Source organism: Rhincodon typus, chromosome 13, assembly GCF_021869965.1.
Source record: "Rhincodon typus isolate 14 chromosome 13, sRhiTyp1.1, whole genome shotgun sequence".
Classification (NCBI taxonomy): Eukaryota; Metazoa; Chordata; class Chondrichthyes; order Orectolobiformes; family Rhincodontidae; genus Rhincodon; species Rhincodon typus.
In genome coordinates, this window is record NC_063344.1 from 72,862,115 (window position 1) to 72,880,533 (window position 18,419).

General features: G+C 43.3%; 1 protein-coding gene across 2 annotated transcripts in view; it reads left to right on the top strand.

Moving 5' to 3' along the window:
- The window catches only part of LOC109923277 (solute carrier organic anion transporter family member 2A1-like), a 168,324-nt gene that overhangs the window by 54,305 nt on the left and 95,600 nt on the right, over nucleotides 1-18,419 (top strand). The window contains exons 5-6 of one of the 2 annotated variants that reach the window (XM_048604665.1): nucleotides 11,993-12,155; nucleotides 17,800-18,024. In XM_048604665.1, coding sequence (XP_048460622.1) covers nucleotides 11,993-12,155; nucleotides 17,800-18,024 — 388 coding nt within the window. The remainder of the gene's footprint in view (nucleotides 1-11,992; nucleotides 12,156-17,799; nucleotides 18,025-18,419) is intronic. The other variant, XM_048604666.1, reaches the window with a different exon arrangement.

Below are 18,419 nucleotides of genomic sequence, written 5' to 3' on the forward strand. Positions count from 1 at the left end.
TCTGATGAAGGGTCTAGGCCCGAAACGTCAGCCTTTCTGCTCCTATGATGCTGCTTGGCCTGCTGTGTTCATCCAGCCCGCACCTTGTTGTCTCGGATTCTCCAGCATCTGCAGTTCCTACTATCTCTGTATTCAAATGGTTTGTTCTCCCTGTATTCCATGTGATCTAACCTTGTCAACCAGATAAACCATGTGGAACTTTGTCAAACGCCTTACTGAAGTCCATATAGATCATGTCCACTGCTCTGCCTTCATCAATCCTCTTCATTACTTCTTCAGAAAACTCAGTCAAGTTAGTGAGATACGATTTCCCACACTATCCCACGCTATATCATGCTATGATGCTATCTCACCAGATCTCACCAGAGATTTGAAAAGTACTACTTTGATATTTCTTTCATCCTATCCATTCTTTTGAAGATTGCACATGTGCTGAAAACCCTCTTCTTATGCTTGTTGCCTCTCCAGACATGTGAGCCCAGACTGAGAGAATGTTGGACTACCGGGTCAACATGCTGATCCTAATTCCAAATTCTCCTGTCATCTACACTTGTGCACTTTCTCATGGGAGTTGATGAATGGTGGTCAAGAGTGAAAGTTCATGTTGGTTTTCCTTCTCAAAAAGCACTCTTGAAATTTCATTCTTTCACGTTTTTTAGAACTTAACCTGGACACCATCTTTTGGCTCCCTCACCGAAAGTCATCTGATGTTCCAAAGCTGGGTGAACTTCATTCACCTGGTTCCATTCTTATCTTCCAGGTGAAACAGTGCTTTACTTGCATTTCACTCAATCTAGTCTACTGCATTCACTGCTCACAATGTGGTCTCCTCTACACTGGGGAAATGAAGCATAGACCAGGTGACCACTTCGCAGAACACCTATGTTCTGTCAGTGTAAAAGAGTCTGAGTTTCCAGTTGCCTGCCGCTTCAACACACCATTTTGTTCCTTGGCCAACATCTCTGTTTCAGGCTTGCTGCAGTGCTCCAATGAAGCTCAATGCAAGCTGGAAGAACAACATCTCATTTGCTGCTTGGGACGTCTACAGCCTTATTGACTCAATATTGAGTTCAGCAACATTAGACCTTGAGCTTCTTCCATGTCCTTACCCCAACCCCCACACTCCAGGCCTTGTTATTACATGGAGTAGTTAATCACTCTTCTGGCTTGATGGACTGGAAAATGGCTAATGTAACATCCTTGTTTAAGGAGAGGGTGAGGCAGAAGACGGGAAACTACATAGGTCTATATAGGGAAACTATATAGGTCGGTTAGCCTGTCTGACCTCTGTTTGTAAGTTTAGGAACCATTATCAAGAATGAGATTGTGGAGTACTTGGAAATCTTGGAAGTGCATGTTAAAATAGGGATGAGTTAGCACATCCTTGTCAAGGGGAGTTCATGCCTTACAAAACTGTTAGAATTCTTTGAGGAGGTAACAAGCAAGTTAGACAAAGAGGAGCCGGTAGACGCTATCTATTCGGATTTTGAGAAGGCCTTTGACAAGGTGCCGCACAGGAGGCTACTAAATAAGGTGACAGCCCATGTCATTAGTGGCAGGGTACTGGCATGGGTAGAGAATTGGCTGACTGGCAGAAGTCCAGACAGTGGGAATAAAGGAGTCTTTTTCAGGCTGGCAGCCAGTATCTAAGTGGAGTTCTGCAGGAGTTAGTGTTGAAACAATAACTATTCACATTATACATTAATGATCTGGACGAAGTAACAGAGGGCATCGTTGCTAAGTTTGCAGTTAACACAAAAATAGGTAGACGGGACAGACAGTGTTGAGGAAATGGGGAGGCTGCAGAAGGACTTGGACAGGCTGAGAGCGGGGAAGAAAGTAGCAGATGAAATACAATATGCAGTTTGGTAGGAAGAATAAAGGCATGGACTATTTTCTAAATAAGGATAGGCTTAGGAAATCTGAAGCACAAATGGACTTGGAAGTCCTAGTTAAGGATTCTTTTTTAAAGTTAACTTGCAGGTTCAGTTAGCTGTTAGGAAGACAAACACAATGTTAGCATTCATTGCAAAAGGGCGAGCATGCAGCAGCAGAAATGTACCGCTGAAGCTATGTAGGCTCCAGTTAGACCACATTGGAATATTGTGAGCAGCTTTGGACCTCATATTCTAAGGGAGGATGTGCCGACATCGGATGGTTCAAGAGGAGGTTTGCAAAAGTGATCCTGGCGATGAAGGACTGGTCATATGAGGAGTAGTTGAGGACTCTGGGTCCATACTCAATGGAACAAAGAACAAAGAAAATTACAGCACAGGAACAGGCCCTTCGGCTCTCCAAGCCTGCACCGATCCAGATCCTCTATCTAAACCTGTCACCTATTTTCCAAGGATCTGTATCCCTCTGCTCCCTGCCCATTCATGTATCTGTCCAGATACATCTTAAATGATGCTATCGTGCCTGCCTCTACCACCTCTGCTGGCAACATGTTCCAGGCACCCACACCCTCTGCGTAAAGAACTTTCCACGCATATCTCCTTTAAACTTTTCCCCTCTTACCTTGAAATCATCTACTCAACCTCTCTTCATAGCTAGCGCCCTCCATACCAGGCAACATCCTGGTGAACCTCCTCTGCACTCTCTCCAAAGCATCCACATCCTTTTGGTAATGTGGCACCCAGAACTGTACGCAGTATCCCAAATGTGGTGGAACCAAAGTCCTTTACAACTGTAACATGACCTGCCAACTCTTGTACTCAGTACCCTGTCCAATGAATGAAAGCATGCCATATGCCGCCTTTACCACTCTATCGACCTGCGTTGCCACCTTCAGGGTACAATGGACCTGAACACTCAGATCTCTCTGTGCATCAATTTTCCCCAGGGCTTTCCCATTTACTGTATGGTTCGCTCTTGAATTGGATCTTCCAAAATGCATCACCTCGCATTTGCCTGGATTGACTCCATCTGCCATTTCTCCACCCAACTCTCCAATCTATCTATATTCTGCTGCATTCTCCGACAGTCCCCTTCACTATCTGCTACTCCACCAATCTTAGTGTCATCTGCAAACTTGCTAATCAGACCATCTATACCTTCCTCCAGATCATTTATGTATATCACAAACAGCAGTGGTCCCAAAACGGATCCCTGTGGAACACCACTGGTCACAGTTCTCCATTTTGAGAAACTCCCTTCCACTACAACTCTGTCTCCTGTTGACCAGGCAGTTCTCTATCCATCTAACTAGTTTACCCTGGACCCCATGCGACTTCACTTTCTCCATCAGCCTACCATGGGGAACCTTATCAAACACCTTACTGAAGTCCACGTATATGACATCTACAGCCCTTCCCTCATCTATCAACTTTGTCACTTCCTCAAAGAATTCTATCAAGTTGGTAAGACATGATCTTCCCTACACAAAACCATGCTGCCTATCACTAATAAGTCCATTTTCTTCCAAATGTAAATAGATCCTATCCCTCAGTATCTTCTCCAGCAGCTTCCCCACCACTGACATTAGGCTCGCCGGTCTATAATTATCTGGATTATCCTTGCTACCCTTCTTAAACAAGGGGACAACATTAGCAATTCACCAGTCCCCTGGGACCTCACCCGTGCTCAAGGATGCTGCAAAGATATCTGTTAAGGCCCCAGCTATTCCCTCTCTCGCTTCCCTCAGTAACCTGGGATAGATCCCATCCGGGCGTGGGGACTTGTCCACCCGAATGCCTTTCAGAATACCCAACACCTCCCCCCCACCTCCTTATGCTGACTTGACCGAGAGTAATCAAACATCTATCCCTAACCTCAACATCCGTCATGTCCCTCTCCTCGGTGAATACTGACGCAAAGTACTCATTAAGAATCTCACTCATTTTCTCTGACTCCTCACGTAACTTCCTTCCTTTGTCCTTGAGTGGGCCAACCCTTTCTCTAGTTATCCTCTTGCTCCTTATGTATGAATAAAAGGCTTTGGGATTTTAATTAAGCCTGTTTGCTAAAGATATTTCATGACCCCTTTTAGCCCTCTTAATTCCTCACTTCAGATTGGTCCTACTTTCCCAATATTCTTCCAAAGCTTCGTCTGTTTACAGTTGCCTAGACCTTATGTATGCTTCCTTTTTCCTCTTTGCTAGTCTCACAATTTCACCTGTCATCCATGGTTCCCTAGTCTTGCCCTTTCTATCCCTCATTTTCACAGGGACATGTCTGTCCTGCACTCTAACCAACCTCTCTTTAAAAGCCTCCCACGTATGAAATGTGGATTTACTCTCAAACAGCTGCTCCCAATCCACATTCCCCAGCTCCTGCCGAATTTTGCTATAGTTGGCCTTTCCTCAATTTAGCAAGCTTCCTTTAGGACCATTCTGGTCTTTTTCCATGAGTATTCTAAAACGTACGGAATTGTGATCACTATTCCCAAAGTAAGCCCCTACTGAAACTTCGACCACCTGGCCAGGCTCATTCCCCAACACCAGGTCCAGAATGGCCGCTTCCCAAGTTGGACTATTTACATACTGCTCTATAAAACCCTCCTGGATGCTCCTTACAAATTCTACTCCATCTAAACCCCTAACACTAAGTGAATCCCAGTCAATGTTGGGAAAATTAAAATCTCCCATCACCACCACCCAGTTGCTCCTACATCTTTCCATAATCTGTCTACATATTTGTACCTCTATCTCACGCTCGCTGTTGGGAGGCCTATAGTACAGCCCCAACATTGTTACCACACCCTTCCTATTTCTGAGCACTGCCCATATTGCCTCACCGCTCGAGTCCTCCACAGTGCCCTCCTTCAGCACAGCTGTGATCTCCTCTTTGACCAGTAATGCAACTCCTCCACCCCTTTTACCTCCCTCTCTATCCTGCCTGAAGCATCTATATCCTGGGATATTTAGTTGCCAATCTTGCCCTTCCCTCAACCAAGTCTCAGTAATAGCAATGACTTCATACTCCCAGGTACTAATTCAAGCCCTAAGTTCATCTGCCTTACCTACTACACTTCTTGCATTAAAACAAATGCACTTCAGACCACCTGTCCCTTTGCGTTAATCATCTGCTCTCTGTCTACTCCTCCCCTTAGTCACACTGACTTAATTAGCTAGTTCCTTACAGGCTTTAATTACTTACTGTCTACTATCCTCCCATTTGGTTCCCATCCCCCTTCCACATTAGTTTAAACCCTTCCCAACAGCATTAGCAAAAGCACCCCCTCGGACATTGGTTCCAGTCCTGCCCAGGTGTAGACTGTCCGATTTGTAGTAGTCCCACCTCCCCCAGAACCGGTCCCAGTGTCCCAAAAATCTGAACCCCTCCCTCCTGCACCACCTCTCAAGCCACTCATTTATCCTGCCTATTCTTTCATTTCTACTCTGACTAGCATGTGGCCCTGGTAGCAATCCTGAGATTACTACCTCTGAGGTCCTACTTTTTAACTTGGCTCCTAACTCCCTAAATTCTGCTTGTAGGACCTCATCCTATTTATTACCTATATCATTGGTGCCTATATGCACCACGACAGTTGGCTGTTCACCCTCCCCGTTCAGAATGTCCTGCAGTCGATCTGAGACATCCCTGACCCGTGCACCTGGGAGGCAACATACCATTCGGGAGTCTCATTTTTGACCACAAAACCGCCTATCTGCTCCCCTTACAAATGAATCCCCTATGACTATAGCCCTTCCACTCTTTTTCCCGCCCTTCTGTACAGCAGAGCCAGCCACGGTGCCATGAACCTGGCTACCGCTGCCTTCCCCTGGTGAGCCGCCATCCCCTGGTGAGCCATCTCCCCCAACAGTATCCAAAACGGTATATCTGTTTTGGAGGGAGATGGCCGCAGGGGACACCTGCAATGCCTTCCTGCTTTTTCTCTGCCTTTTGGTCACCCATTCCTTTTCTCCCTCAGCAATCCTAATCTGTGGTGTGACCAATTTGCTGAACGTGCTATCCACGACTTCCTCAGCATCGCGGATGCTCCAAAGTGAGTCCATCCTCAGCTCCAGAGCCGTCATGTGGTCTAACAAGAGCTGCAGCTGGACACACTTCTTGCACGTGTAGGAGTCAGGGACATCAGCCATGTCCCTGAGCTCCCACATTGAGCAAGAGGAGCATTACACGGGTCTGGGATCTCCTGCCATTTTTACTCTTCAGCTTAGCTTAACCCTACTATAATATTAAATAATAGATAAATGAAAGGAAAAAATTTTTTCCAATCACTCTACTTACCAGCACACAATAAAAAAAAGAAAAACTTTCCCTTATCAACACACCACAGAGTCTTTTTTTTGGTTCGAGTAGGAGGGTGGGTGGGAGACACTACACGTGTAGTGTCTTGGGTTTAGCCACTGCCCAAATATATCAGTTCACTCACCTTTCCAGAGCACAATTCGACCGCTCCCACTCAGCTCTGCTGTCGAAATGAAAAGCTCACCTTCTCGGCAGCCCCCTGGTCCTCGCTCTCACCGCTCCCGCTGCTGCTGCAAAAATGGAGGCCGCTGATTCCACGAGGTAAGTCTTTTAAAATGAAAAGCTCACCTTCCCAGCAGTCCCCTTGTGCTCTCTCCCGACTCCTGCTGCTGAACAAATGGAGCAATGGAGTTTAGAAGGATAAGGGTTGGATCTCATTAAAACATATAGAGTACTGAGAGGTCTGGATAGAGTGCACGTGGAGAATTGTTTCCCCAAGTAGGAGGGACTAGGATCTGAGGGCACAGCGAAGGGATGATCATTTAAAATTGAGATGAGAAGGAATTTGTTCAGCCAGAGGGTAGTGAATCTGTGGAACTCGTTGCTGCAAAGGGATGTGGAGGCCAAGACATTGAGTGTGTTTAAGACCGAGACAGGTTCTTAATTGGTAAGGTTTTAGGGAGAAGACAGGAGAGAGGAGTTAAGAAGCATATGATGCTTAGAAGCACTAAGATTGGTGGAGTAGCAGATAGTGAAGGGGACTGTCAGAGAATGCAGCAGAATATAGAAAGATTGGAGAGTTGGGTGGAGAAATGGCAGATGGAGTTCAGTCCAGGCAAATGCAAGGTGATGCATTTTGGAAGATCCAATTCAAGAGCGAACTATACGGTAAATGGAAAAGCCCTGGGGAAAATTGATGCACAGAGAGATCTGGGTGTTCAGGTCCATTGTACCCTGAAGGTGGCAACGCAGGTCGATAGAGTGGTAAAGGCGGCATATGGCATGCTTTCATTCATCAGACGGGCTATTGAGTACAAGAGTTGGCAGGTCATGTTGCAGTTGTATAGGACTTTGGTTCGACCACATTTGAAATACTGCGTACAGTTCTGGGTGCCACATTACCAAAAGGATGTGGATGCTTTGGAGAGGGTGCAGAGGAGGTTCACCTGGATGTTGCCTGGTATGGAGGGCGCTAGCTATGAAGAGAGGTTGAGTAGATTAGGATTATTTACATTAGAAAGACGGAGGTTGAGGGGGTACCTGATTGAGGTCTACAAAATCATGAGAGGTATAGACAGGGTGGATAGCAAGAAGCTTTTTCCCAGAATAGGGGACTCAATTACTAGGGGTCATGATTTCAAGGTGAGAGGGGAAAAGTTTAAGGGAGATATGCGTGGAAAGTTCTTTACGCAGAGGGTGGTGGGTGCCTGGAACACGTTGCCAGCGGAGGTGGTGGAGGCGGGCACAATAGCATCATATAAGATGTATCTAGACAGATACATGAATGGGCAGGGAGCAGAGGGATACAGATCCTTGGAAAATAGGCGACAAGTTTAGATAGAGGATCTGGATCGGGGCAGGCTTGGAGGGCCAAATGGCCTGTTTCTGTGCTGTAATTTTCTTTGTTCTTTGTTCATATCAGCCATGATCAAATGGCAGAGCGGGCTTCACAGGCCAAATGGTCTAATTCTACTCCTTTATCTTCTGGTGTGTCACTGGTGATCAGTGCAGCAAAGAGTCAGGTTTAAAAATCTACAAGCATTATTTGTTTGCTTTAACTGAGCAAGAGTGGAAAAATAGAGACCCTACAGTGCAGAAAGAGGCCTTTTGCACTGACCCTCCAAAAAGCATCATCAAGACCCTAACCTCATAACCTCGCATTTACCATGGCTAACCCACCTAGCATGCACATCCCTGGACACTACGGACAATTTAGCATCGACAATCCACCTAAACCTGCATATCGTTGGACAGTGGGAGGAAGCCAGAGCACCCGGCGGAAACCCATGCAGACACTGGGAGAATGTGCAAACTTCACACACAAGTAACCCGACGCTGGAAATAAACCTGGGTCCCTAGTGCTGTGAGGCAGCAGTGCTAACCACTGAACTACTGTGCCTCCCATCTAAGATTAGAGCTCAGGAAAATAAAATCCAGGCTGGACGGTCTATACTTTAACACTAGGAGTGGAATAGGTGAGATTGATGATTTAAAGATGTGGATTGACACATGGAAGTGTGATAATGTTGCCATCACAGAAACATAGTTGAGAGAAGGGCAGGACTAACAACTCAACATTTGGGTTATAGGGGTTTTAAGTGAGATAGAGGTGGTTGTAAAAGGGTGGTGGAATAGCACTATTAATTAAAGAGTCATTACTGCAATAAGAAGTGATATCTTGGAAGAGTTTTCAAACAAGGCTTTGTGGATCAAACTTAGGAATGTTAAGGAGGCAGCTACTTTACTGGGAGTATATTATAGGCCCCAAAGAGTCAGTGGGAAATAGAAGAGCAAATATGTACATTGCTCACTAGAGGTGTGTAAAAGTCATAATCAGGTAATTATACTAGAGAATTTCAACTTTTCCAACATAAGTTGAGATAGTCATAGTGTTAAAAGTTTAGAGGGGTAAGATTTCTTGAAATGTATCCGGGGGAGTTTTTTGTTTCAATATGTAGAATGTCCAAGAAGGGATGGCATAGTGCTAGATGTGATTCTGGGGAACAAAGCCAGACAAGTGTTCAATGTGGCAGTGGGGAACATTTTGGTGATAGTGACCATAACACGGCACAGTTCAAATTTGCTATGGACAAGGAGAAAGATGGCCTGCAAAAGATGGCTTTGGGTTAGTAAGGTAGATTCTATTAAAATAAAGCAGAATCTGGCCAAAGTTGACTGGGTACAGCTTCTTGTGTGAGACTCTACAGTGGAGCAGTGGGGCATTCAAAAAGGGAAGAGTACAAGTCCAACATGTACGCTTCAGGGAGAAATTTAGGAGCAAAAAATTCAGAGAACCCAGGATGTCTAGGACAGTTCAGGACTGGAAGAGGAAGAAATGTAAGGCTTTTTGCAAGTCCAGAATGAACAATTCGACTGCAGCCCTAGATGCATATAGGAAGTGCAATAGCGAACTTAAAAAAGCAATTAGAAGATCAAAAAGGGGATATGAGAAAGGACTTGTAAACAGGATAAGAGCGAAACCTAAGTTGTTTTATAAATACATTAAAGGGAATGGGATGAACAGGGAAAGAGTGGGGCCCATTAGGGATAAAGGGAGAAATCTGTGTGTGAAGTTGTAGGATATTGGAAGGCTGTTAAATGAATACTTCTCTTCGGTCTTCACTCTGGAAAAGGAGAACATAGGTATGGAATTCAGAAAAAGGGACTGTGAGGAACTTGCACAGTTTGACATGGGATATGGAGAGGTATTGGTGACTCTGACAGGTTTAAAACAGACAAATTCCCTGGTCCAGATGAATTGCATCCCAGGCTGCTGTGGAAGGCGAGGCAAGAAATTGTAGGGGTTCTGACAAGAAAGTTTTAATTCATTGCTGGCCATAGGGAAAGTGCCAGAGGACTGGAGGATGCTAATGTGGTTCCACTTTTCAAGAAAGGTGGTAGAGATGAACCAAGAAAATATAGACCGGTGGTCAAGAAACTATTGGAGAAAATTCTGAAGGAGCGAATGAATATCCAGTTGGAACGGCATGGATCAGTTAGGGATAGTGAGCATGGCTTTGTCAGAGAGAGGTCATCCTTAATAAATTTGCTGGAATTTTACAAAAATATGGTTAAGTGTGTGGATGGGGGAAGTTTGCTTGATGTACTTTTGGATTTTAGCAAAGTTTTGACCAAGCTCGACATAGGGACTGACTGAAAAGGCTAGAGCACATGGAATTGATGGATACTTGGCAAGATGGATCCGAAAGTGTCTTAGTAATAGGACACAAAACGCAGTGGTGGAAGGTTGTCCGAGGGACTGGAGAGCGGTGTATACTACAAGGATCAGTATTGTTTGTTATATACATAAATGATATTGATGAAAATGTAGTGGGAACATTAAGCAGATTTGCAGATGACACCAAGATTGGTAGGGTGGTTAATAATGAAGAAGATGGTTGTAGGGTACAGGAAGATATATTAGGTGACTTGTTCAGATTGGCAGAGTAGTCGCAATTGTATTTAACCCTGATTAAGTGCGAAGTGATGCACTTTGGAAGAAGGAACAAGATGAGGAAGTATTTAATGAATGGCAGGACACTGAGTAGCTCAGAGGAAGTGAGGGATCGTGGGGTAATTATTCACAGATCCTGAAGTTGGCAGAGCATGCGAATGAGCTAGTTAAGAAGGCATATAGGACACTTGCTTTCATCAATCGTGGCACAGTGTATAAGAGCAAGGAGGTAAATCTGTAGTTGTACAGACATTGGTTAGGCCACAGCTCTGTGCAGTTCTAAGAAGTAGTAAACAGGAATAAGGTGCAGAAAATGAGAGGTTGACTGGTACTAGAGAAGAAAGTAGGTAGGAGCAGGCGAAAAAAGATACCAAGTGATACAAAGGCTGTTTTTGAATGCGTGTTGGCACAGGTATTAATTAGCACAGTTTCACACAGTTTTGTCATAACACAGGTGGTACTTTATTCCCTGACCTCAATAATGTCTGATTTGCGATAGTGTGGTTCTTCATTGATTACCAGCAGTTCAAGGGAATAAATAAAAACCGAAAGAACTATGGATGCTGTAAATCAAGAACAAAAGCAGAAGTCGCTGGAAATGATCAGCTGGTCTGGCAGCATCTGTGAAGAAAAATCAGAGTTAATGTTTCGGGTCCAGCGACCCTTCCTCAGAACTGATGGTAACTAGGAAAACGTAAATTTATATGCAGAAGATAGGGAGGGGAATGGGTAGGGAGTAAATGATAGGATAAAGGATAGAGCCCAAAGAGAGAGAAGAACAGTTGGATAGAGAAAAGAGTTGATAACGATCCAGCTAGGAGGGTGAATAGCTATTAATGGGGACTGTTAGTGACTAACAACAGGTAGTGTGTAATGGCAGGCTATGTGATAGCAAGGCCTGGTTCGTGGGGTAGGGGACTAGGACATGTGAGAGTTTAGGCCCTAAAATTATTGAACTCGATACTGAGTTAAGGGAATAAATGTATGCCAAAACTCAGTATTCCTCAAGTTCCTGTTTTTCAGCTTGTTTTGGCTATTGCCTGCCTAAGTAAAGGCTTGAACAAGTTTTTAAAAACTGCCTCAGGGCACTCAACACCCCGTCAAATGCAGCAGAGAAGCATTCTGATGATTGTTAATTTTCAACTCCAGGGTTGTAGCTGAATTAGATAAAGATCCACAACCTTCCACCTTTAGATAAGCAATCTTATGTACAATGCAAGAAATGTTAAAATTAATCATTTTTGCATATTTTCAGATCTATTTTGGCATTTTACATTAACTTTACTTGTATTTGCCATTCTGTGTGTTTTAAATTCGGGGGTTTTGCTGAAGGCAGTCATTTTCAGGAATGTAGGTCCCATGATAATCAAGGGCTACCTGTAATTAAATTTATAGAGTGGGAAGAACTACAGCGGGATTACCATCAATTTTAGGGTTTTGCTTTGCCATTCAAATCAGTCATCACTTCTCTGGATGACATGCAAGTTAATTTACAATAGCAAGTGGTTACAACAGCATTCATATTAACAGTTTACAGACTAGACCACATGCATTGCTTTTGGCTCTTTTGTCCCAGGTTACTTTGCATGACACTTACTGTATTTTCATCAGTAACTCTTGAACTGTATTTGGACAAAAATATTTTCCTGTTACAATTTCTTTCAGATTGGGAACTCACTTCTGATTGTTTTTGTCAGTTACTTTGGAAGTCGTGTTCACCGACCAAGATTGATTGGAATGGGTGGTCTTCTCCTTAGTTTTGGAGCTTTCTTGCTCACCATTCCTCACTTCATTTCGGAACGTTACGAGTATTCCAAGGCAACAAATGGTAAATCAAATTTTCTGTTTCTTACTGTCTGTATGTACCATATGTACGAGAGTCAATGGAAATATAGACACAGTTGCATGTTTTGGAATTCAATCTAACTGAAAAGAGATGTTGCTGAAGCTTTGACAACATGTTCCACTTCTCGCAGTTATGCATCATGAAAATCTCATTGGCTTTTAAATTGTTTGATTAGGTACCTTGCATCAAAGTGAAATCACGTTAATAATTGGGAGTGGAATACCTTGACATTTTGTTGATGGGTCACCAATCTGTACAATTAACTTTCTTTCTCTCTCTATGGATGTTTCCAGACCCGTTAGTAGTTCAAGCATTTCCTGTTTATGTGTCAGAGTACTCCTAACGCAGACACATCAGTCCTAGTGTAGGTCCTAGCTCAGGCCCAGCGTTCTCACTGCAGGTCCATCACTCCTAGTTAAATGTCAATATTTCCAACTCAAGCCAAATATTCCCAACTGAGGCCTAATATTCCTAGTTCAGTACCAATACTGCTAGCTCAGGTCGAATACTCCTACCTCAGGCCCAATATACTAGTAATGCCAGCTCAGGCCTACACTCCAAAATTAGATCCAATTGAGCTCAGGCTCAATACAACTAGTTCTGGTCCAGCACTTCTGGCTAAGGCTGACTACTTCTAGCTTTAGGCCCAAAACTCCTAGCTCGGTATCAATAATCCTAGCTCAGGCTCAATATATCTAGTGTAGGCCCAGTACTCCTAGCGCAGTATGAATAGACCTAGCTCACGGCCAATGCTCCTAGCTTCAGTCCACTACTCCAAGCTCAGGCCTAGTAGTTGCAGCACTCTGAGCTCAGGTTCAATACCCCTGGCTCTGTCTCAATACTCCTTGCTCAGGACCAGCACTCTTGGTTAATGACTAAAACTTTTTTTATTCTATTCCATTGTATATTCAACGAGCTGCCAGAGGAAGTAGTGGAGGCGGGTACCATTACAACATTTTCATAGAATCCCTACAGTGTGGAAACAACAGGCCATTCGGCCCAACAAATCCACACCGACTCTCCAAAGAGCATCCCATCCATATTCCCCACTCCCCCATCCTATCCCTGCTTTTCCCATGCCCAATCCACCTAACCTGTACATCTTTGGACTATGGCTGGGAACCAGAGCACACAGAGGAAACCCACGCAGACGTGGGGAGAGTGTGCAAACTACACACAGTCGCCCAAGGGTGGAATTGAACCCGGGCCCCTGGCACTGTGAGGCAGCAATGATAACCATTGAGCGTCGTGCTACTCACTTTAAAGGCATCCGGATGGATATTTGAATAGGAAGGGTTTAGAGGCATTTGGGCCAAATGCTGACAAATGCGACCAGGTCAAATTGGGACGTCTGGTCGGTGTGGACGAGTTGGACCAAATAGTCTGTTTTGATGCTGTATGACACTATGACTCTATCTTTTCCGAAGGACATTCTATCCCCTTATGACACAATGTGCCACAACTAAATTTTCTTTTTCTCAACTGCAGTGGTGTTCATAAAATCTCTGAATGAGTGTTCTAATTGTGTAAATCATTAATCTTTAATCTCTTTGAACCTGTAATAAGTCACAAATGTGCGGTTTCATATCTTTTATCTGGGATCAGTAGGGGTGGGTCTCCTTCTGCATTGATAATTAGTTCCCAAAGATTCAAAAAGTGTCTGGTAACTTATTTAGTTCTGGTGTAAATATCATAATAAAAGTTGGAGGTTATTCGGCCCACTGAACCAGGCTGATTTTTTCAAATTGGGATTGTTTTCGCACATCCATCCCCCAATTCTTTTCAGTTCTCCTTAGTTATCTTTTTTCTTCTCTTATTCTAAGTTAATGTAAATGGCGCCAAGTAAAGTACAGTGAAGACACACACTTTTCACTATCTTTTTACATTGAATACATGTAACAATAAATGATTCAATTCAATTCTTTCTCATATAAGGTACAATTTTTTCTTGTCAAATATTCATTCAGTTCCCTTTTGCAAACTCCAGTTGAATTTATTTCAACAATATCAAGCATTGCATTTCAAATCCTAACCACACAACAGAAACCACTTTTATTTATATAGCATTTTTAATGTGATGAAACGTTCCAAGAGCTTCATAGGAACACAAATAAACAATATATGACACACATACTCAAATTAGAACACTTAACCAAGAATTTGATGAAGATGGTATGCAAGGGCCATTTTAGAGGTGAAACAGGAAAGAAGCAGATGGTTCAGGGAAGGGATTCTAGAGGTTTGGTCTCGTCAAGTAAAGGTACCACTGCCAATAGTGATACAGTGGAAATCCAGGAGGCTAGAATTTGAGGAGTGCAGATATTTTGGAGGGATGAGGGGCTGGAAGAGATTAGAGAATTCAGGAGAGATGAGGCTCTGGAAGAATTTGAAAAGAAGTGCAGGAATGTTGAAATTGAAGTGGTGACTGGGAGGGAAGTGCAAACACGGAGGTGAGAAGAGAGCAGGAATTGGTGTGAGGTAGGATGTGAGCAGCAGTGTTTTCAACAACACTGAGTTTGAACATCCAGTCAGTCCCTCGAGCCTCCTGTCCCTTACCTAATCTATGCCCCTGGTCATTGATCTCCCCCATTAATGGGAAAGGGTCCTTCCTGTCTGCCCTACCTTTGCACCTCATAATTTCTTACATTTAAATCATGTCCCTTCTCAATCTCCTGTCCTCTGAGGAAAACAGCCACAGTCTATCTAAACTCTCTTCATAACTGAAACTCTCCAGTGCATGTAACATCCTGGTAAATCTCCTCTGCACCCTCTCCACTGCTATCACATCCCTCCTAGAATGTGGATTCCAGAACTGCACACAATATTCCAGCTGTGGCCTAACTAGCATTTTATACCATTCCAGTGTAACTTCCCCCTGTGCTTTGGTTCATAAAGGCAACTATTTCATATACCTTCTTAACCACTTTATCTACCTATCCCACTATTATAGGGGACTGGTTGATATGCACACCAATGTCCCTCTGATCATTGGTGCTTTCCAGGATCCTACCATTTATTGTGCATTTCCTTACCTTGTTTGTCCTGTCCAAGTGTATCACCTCACACTTATCCAGATTGAATTCCATTTACCACCAATTAGCCCATCTGATCAGCCTGTCTATTTTTTCCTGTAATCTAAGGCTATCCTCTTCACGATATACCACCCCAGCAATTTCTATATCATCCACAAACTTACTGATCAATCCTCCTACATTCAAGTCCAAATACTTTGTATAAACCTCAAACAGCAAAGGTCCTAACAATGATCTTTGTTGGACCTCACTGGACACAGGCTACCAATCACAAAAACATCCCTTGACCATCACCTTCTGCTTTCTGCCACTCAGATCCAATTTGCCAAATTTTCTTGGCTTCCCTGGGCTCTTACCTTTGCTATCTGACTCCCATGTGGGACCTTACCACAAGCCTTGCTGAAGTCCAAGTAGACTACATCAAAAGCATTGCCTTCATCTCCAAGTCAGTCACCTCTTTGAAAAATTCAATCAAGTTGGTCAGACATGACCTCCCCTAACAGAACAATACAGACTTTTCTTGATTAATCCAGGCTATCCAAATGCAGAGTAACTCTATCCTTCAGAATTGCTTCTAATCATATCGCCACAGTCCAGGTTAGACTGACTGCCTGTAGTTCCCTGGTTTATCTCTTGCTCCCTTTCTGAATAATTGGCTGTCTTCCAATCCTGTGGCATCTCCCTAGTGGCCAGAGATGAATTGAAAATTATCCCTAGAATTGTCAGGTTCCACAGCCTTTACTGTATCCAATATCTTCAGTCATTTCTTCATATCATGTGGAGTAACTTAAATTGGTTGAAGACTAGCACCTCTGATAGTGGGGTTGTCTAGAGAAGGCTGAGTTAGGCCATCCACTCAGCACTCCTGGCTGAAGATTGTTGTAAATGTGCCAGTTTTATCTCGTGCAATGATGGTCTGGGCTCCCCTATCACTGAGGATGGGGATATTTGTGGAATCTCCTTCTCTAGTGAGTTATAAGTGGCTGACAACATGAAAGGGGTGTGTGTGTGTGTGCGTGTGTGTGTGTGTGTGTGTGTGAGAGAGAGAGAAGTGCGCAAGTGAGCAGAGGGAAAGGAGAGCAAGAGTGAGAATGATGTGCTGTGATATCCTGGCAGTTTTCCCACAGGCAAGTATTGAAGTGGTTGTGCATACTGAATATTGATAATCGACACTGCCACCATTTACCACTTGAATTATTTATTCAACTGAGGCTGTCAAAACCAATAGATCTTGATGTCTGTGGAGAGGGGTCAGTCTAGTCCTGACAAAGCTGAAGGGATCTTAGCAGCCAGGTTCCCTCGTTCAGGGTGGATTTATGTTTGGCTGCCTGATGTTGATACAATAACTTATTGCAGTGTCCTTGTGCACAGTGGTAGTGTCCCTACCTTTGAGCAAGAAGGCCTGGGTTCAAGTCCCACCTGTACCACAGGTGTCATAACATATCTGAACAGGTTGATTAAAAATATCTCCAATGAGATATTGGTATCAGACAAAGCAGATCATTGAAGGTGACAGGACGGCTGGAGAAAGCAGGAAATAAAGCATGATGTGCTTGGCTTTATTAATAGGGTGTAGAGTACAATGTTGAACTTGTATAAAACACTTGATAGACCTCAGTGGAGGTACTGTATGCAATTCTGGTGCCACATTGTGAAAAGGATGCATTGGAGAGCATGCAGAAGCAATTTACTAGAATTTTGCCACTGGCCAGGCCCAGCATTTGTTGCCCATTGCCCATCTCCCTAATTTGCCCAGACGGCAGTCAAGAGTCAATCACATTGTTGTGGGTCTGGAGTCACATGTAGGCCAGACCAAGTAAGGGCAGTAGTTTCCTTCCCTAAAGGATATTGTGAACTAGATGGTTTCTCATCAGACTCATAATTCAAGATTTTTATTCTGCCAAGGTAGGATTCAAATTCAGGTTCCTGAGAATTTTACCTGTGTCCTAGTGTAGCAATAATACCACTAGGCCAAAGCCTTTCCTGAATGGTTCTGGGAATGAGAAACTTTAGTTATGAGGATAGATTGAAGAAGTTGGGACTCTTCTCCATGGAGAGAAGAAGGCTGAGAGGAGATTTTGGTAGTGGTTTTCAAAATCATGGTGGGCTGGATAGAATATATAGGTGAAGCTGTTTCCACTTGTAAAAGAAGCAAGTATGAGGGTATATGGGCTGTCAAATGAAGCAAGGGTGATGTGAGAAAAAAACTTTATTACATATCAAGTTGTTGTGGAATTCTCTGCCTGGAAATGTAACAGAAACAAGTCCAATTGAGGCATTCAAGAAGACATTGGTTTTGTTTACATTGTAATGCTGTACAGGGATATGGATAAGACAAGCGATTGACATTGGATAATAGAGTCTGTGCAGGTACAATGGACCTCTTCCATCTTCATAACAATTCTGTGATTCTGTGAAATCAACCAGAGAAGACTGTTAGAGATTGTTCAGAGGAAGATTTATCGAGCTGCTCCCAAACAATTCCCTGCCACACAAGTGCACAAATCCATCCCAGTTTCCAAATCAGTTTGTAAGGTAAAAATGTAAAAGAGTAATAAACACTGTGGAAATAAATTATTTTGTCTTTCTTGCAGAAAATGTAAACTATTCCAACATTGACATCTGTCATCCGGAGAACCAGACACAAAGCATGGAAAACTGTACTAAGTTCACAGTACACTCGAACAATATGAGCATTGTATGGGTAATAATTGTCATTGCCCAGCTAATAGTGGGCATTGGGACTGTGCCTATTCAGCCCTTTGGCATTTCATATGTGGATGATTTTGCTAAGCCTTCAAACTCTCCAATATATATTGGTAAGTTTCAAAATGCACGATGTTGGTGAATGTTTGAAAATTGTTGTGCATGTGAATCCTGATTGTAACCATGTTATTTGTGTTGTAATCTACTGCCCCTTGTGTCAAGATGGTCAGTGCTTTATATTTTTCAACATCAATTCAGTTCCCACATAGGTTTACAAAGACACAAGCACAAATCATGAACATCATCTCCTTAACTGAAGAGGTGCCCTGATCAGAAATGTTAGGATTCAGAAGCTCTCTTGCTTGTGTGATTTATTCAGGGATAATGATAACAGTTTATTGGGAGCCTAATTGGCTACAATCATTCTTTCCCTATGACCTGAGAATGCTAAAATTCATTACAACCTATTGAATATTTCCCTAATTGTAAGGCAAAGAAGCTAACTGTA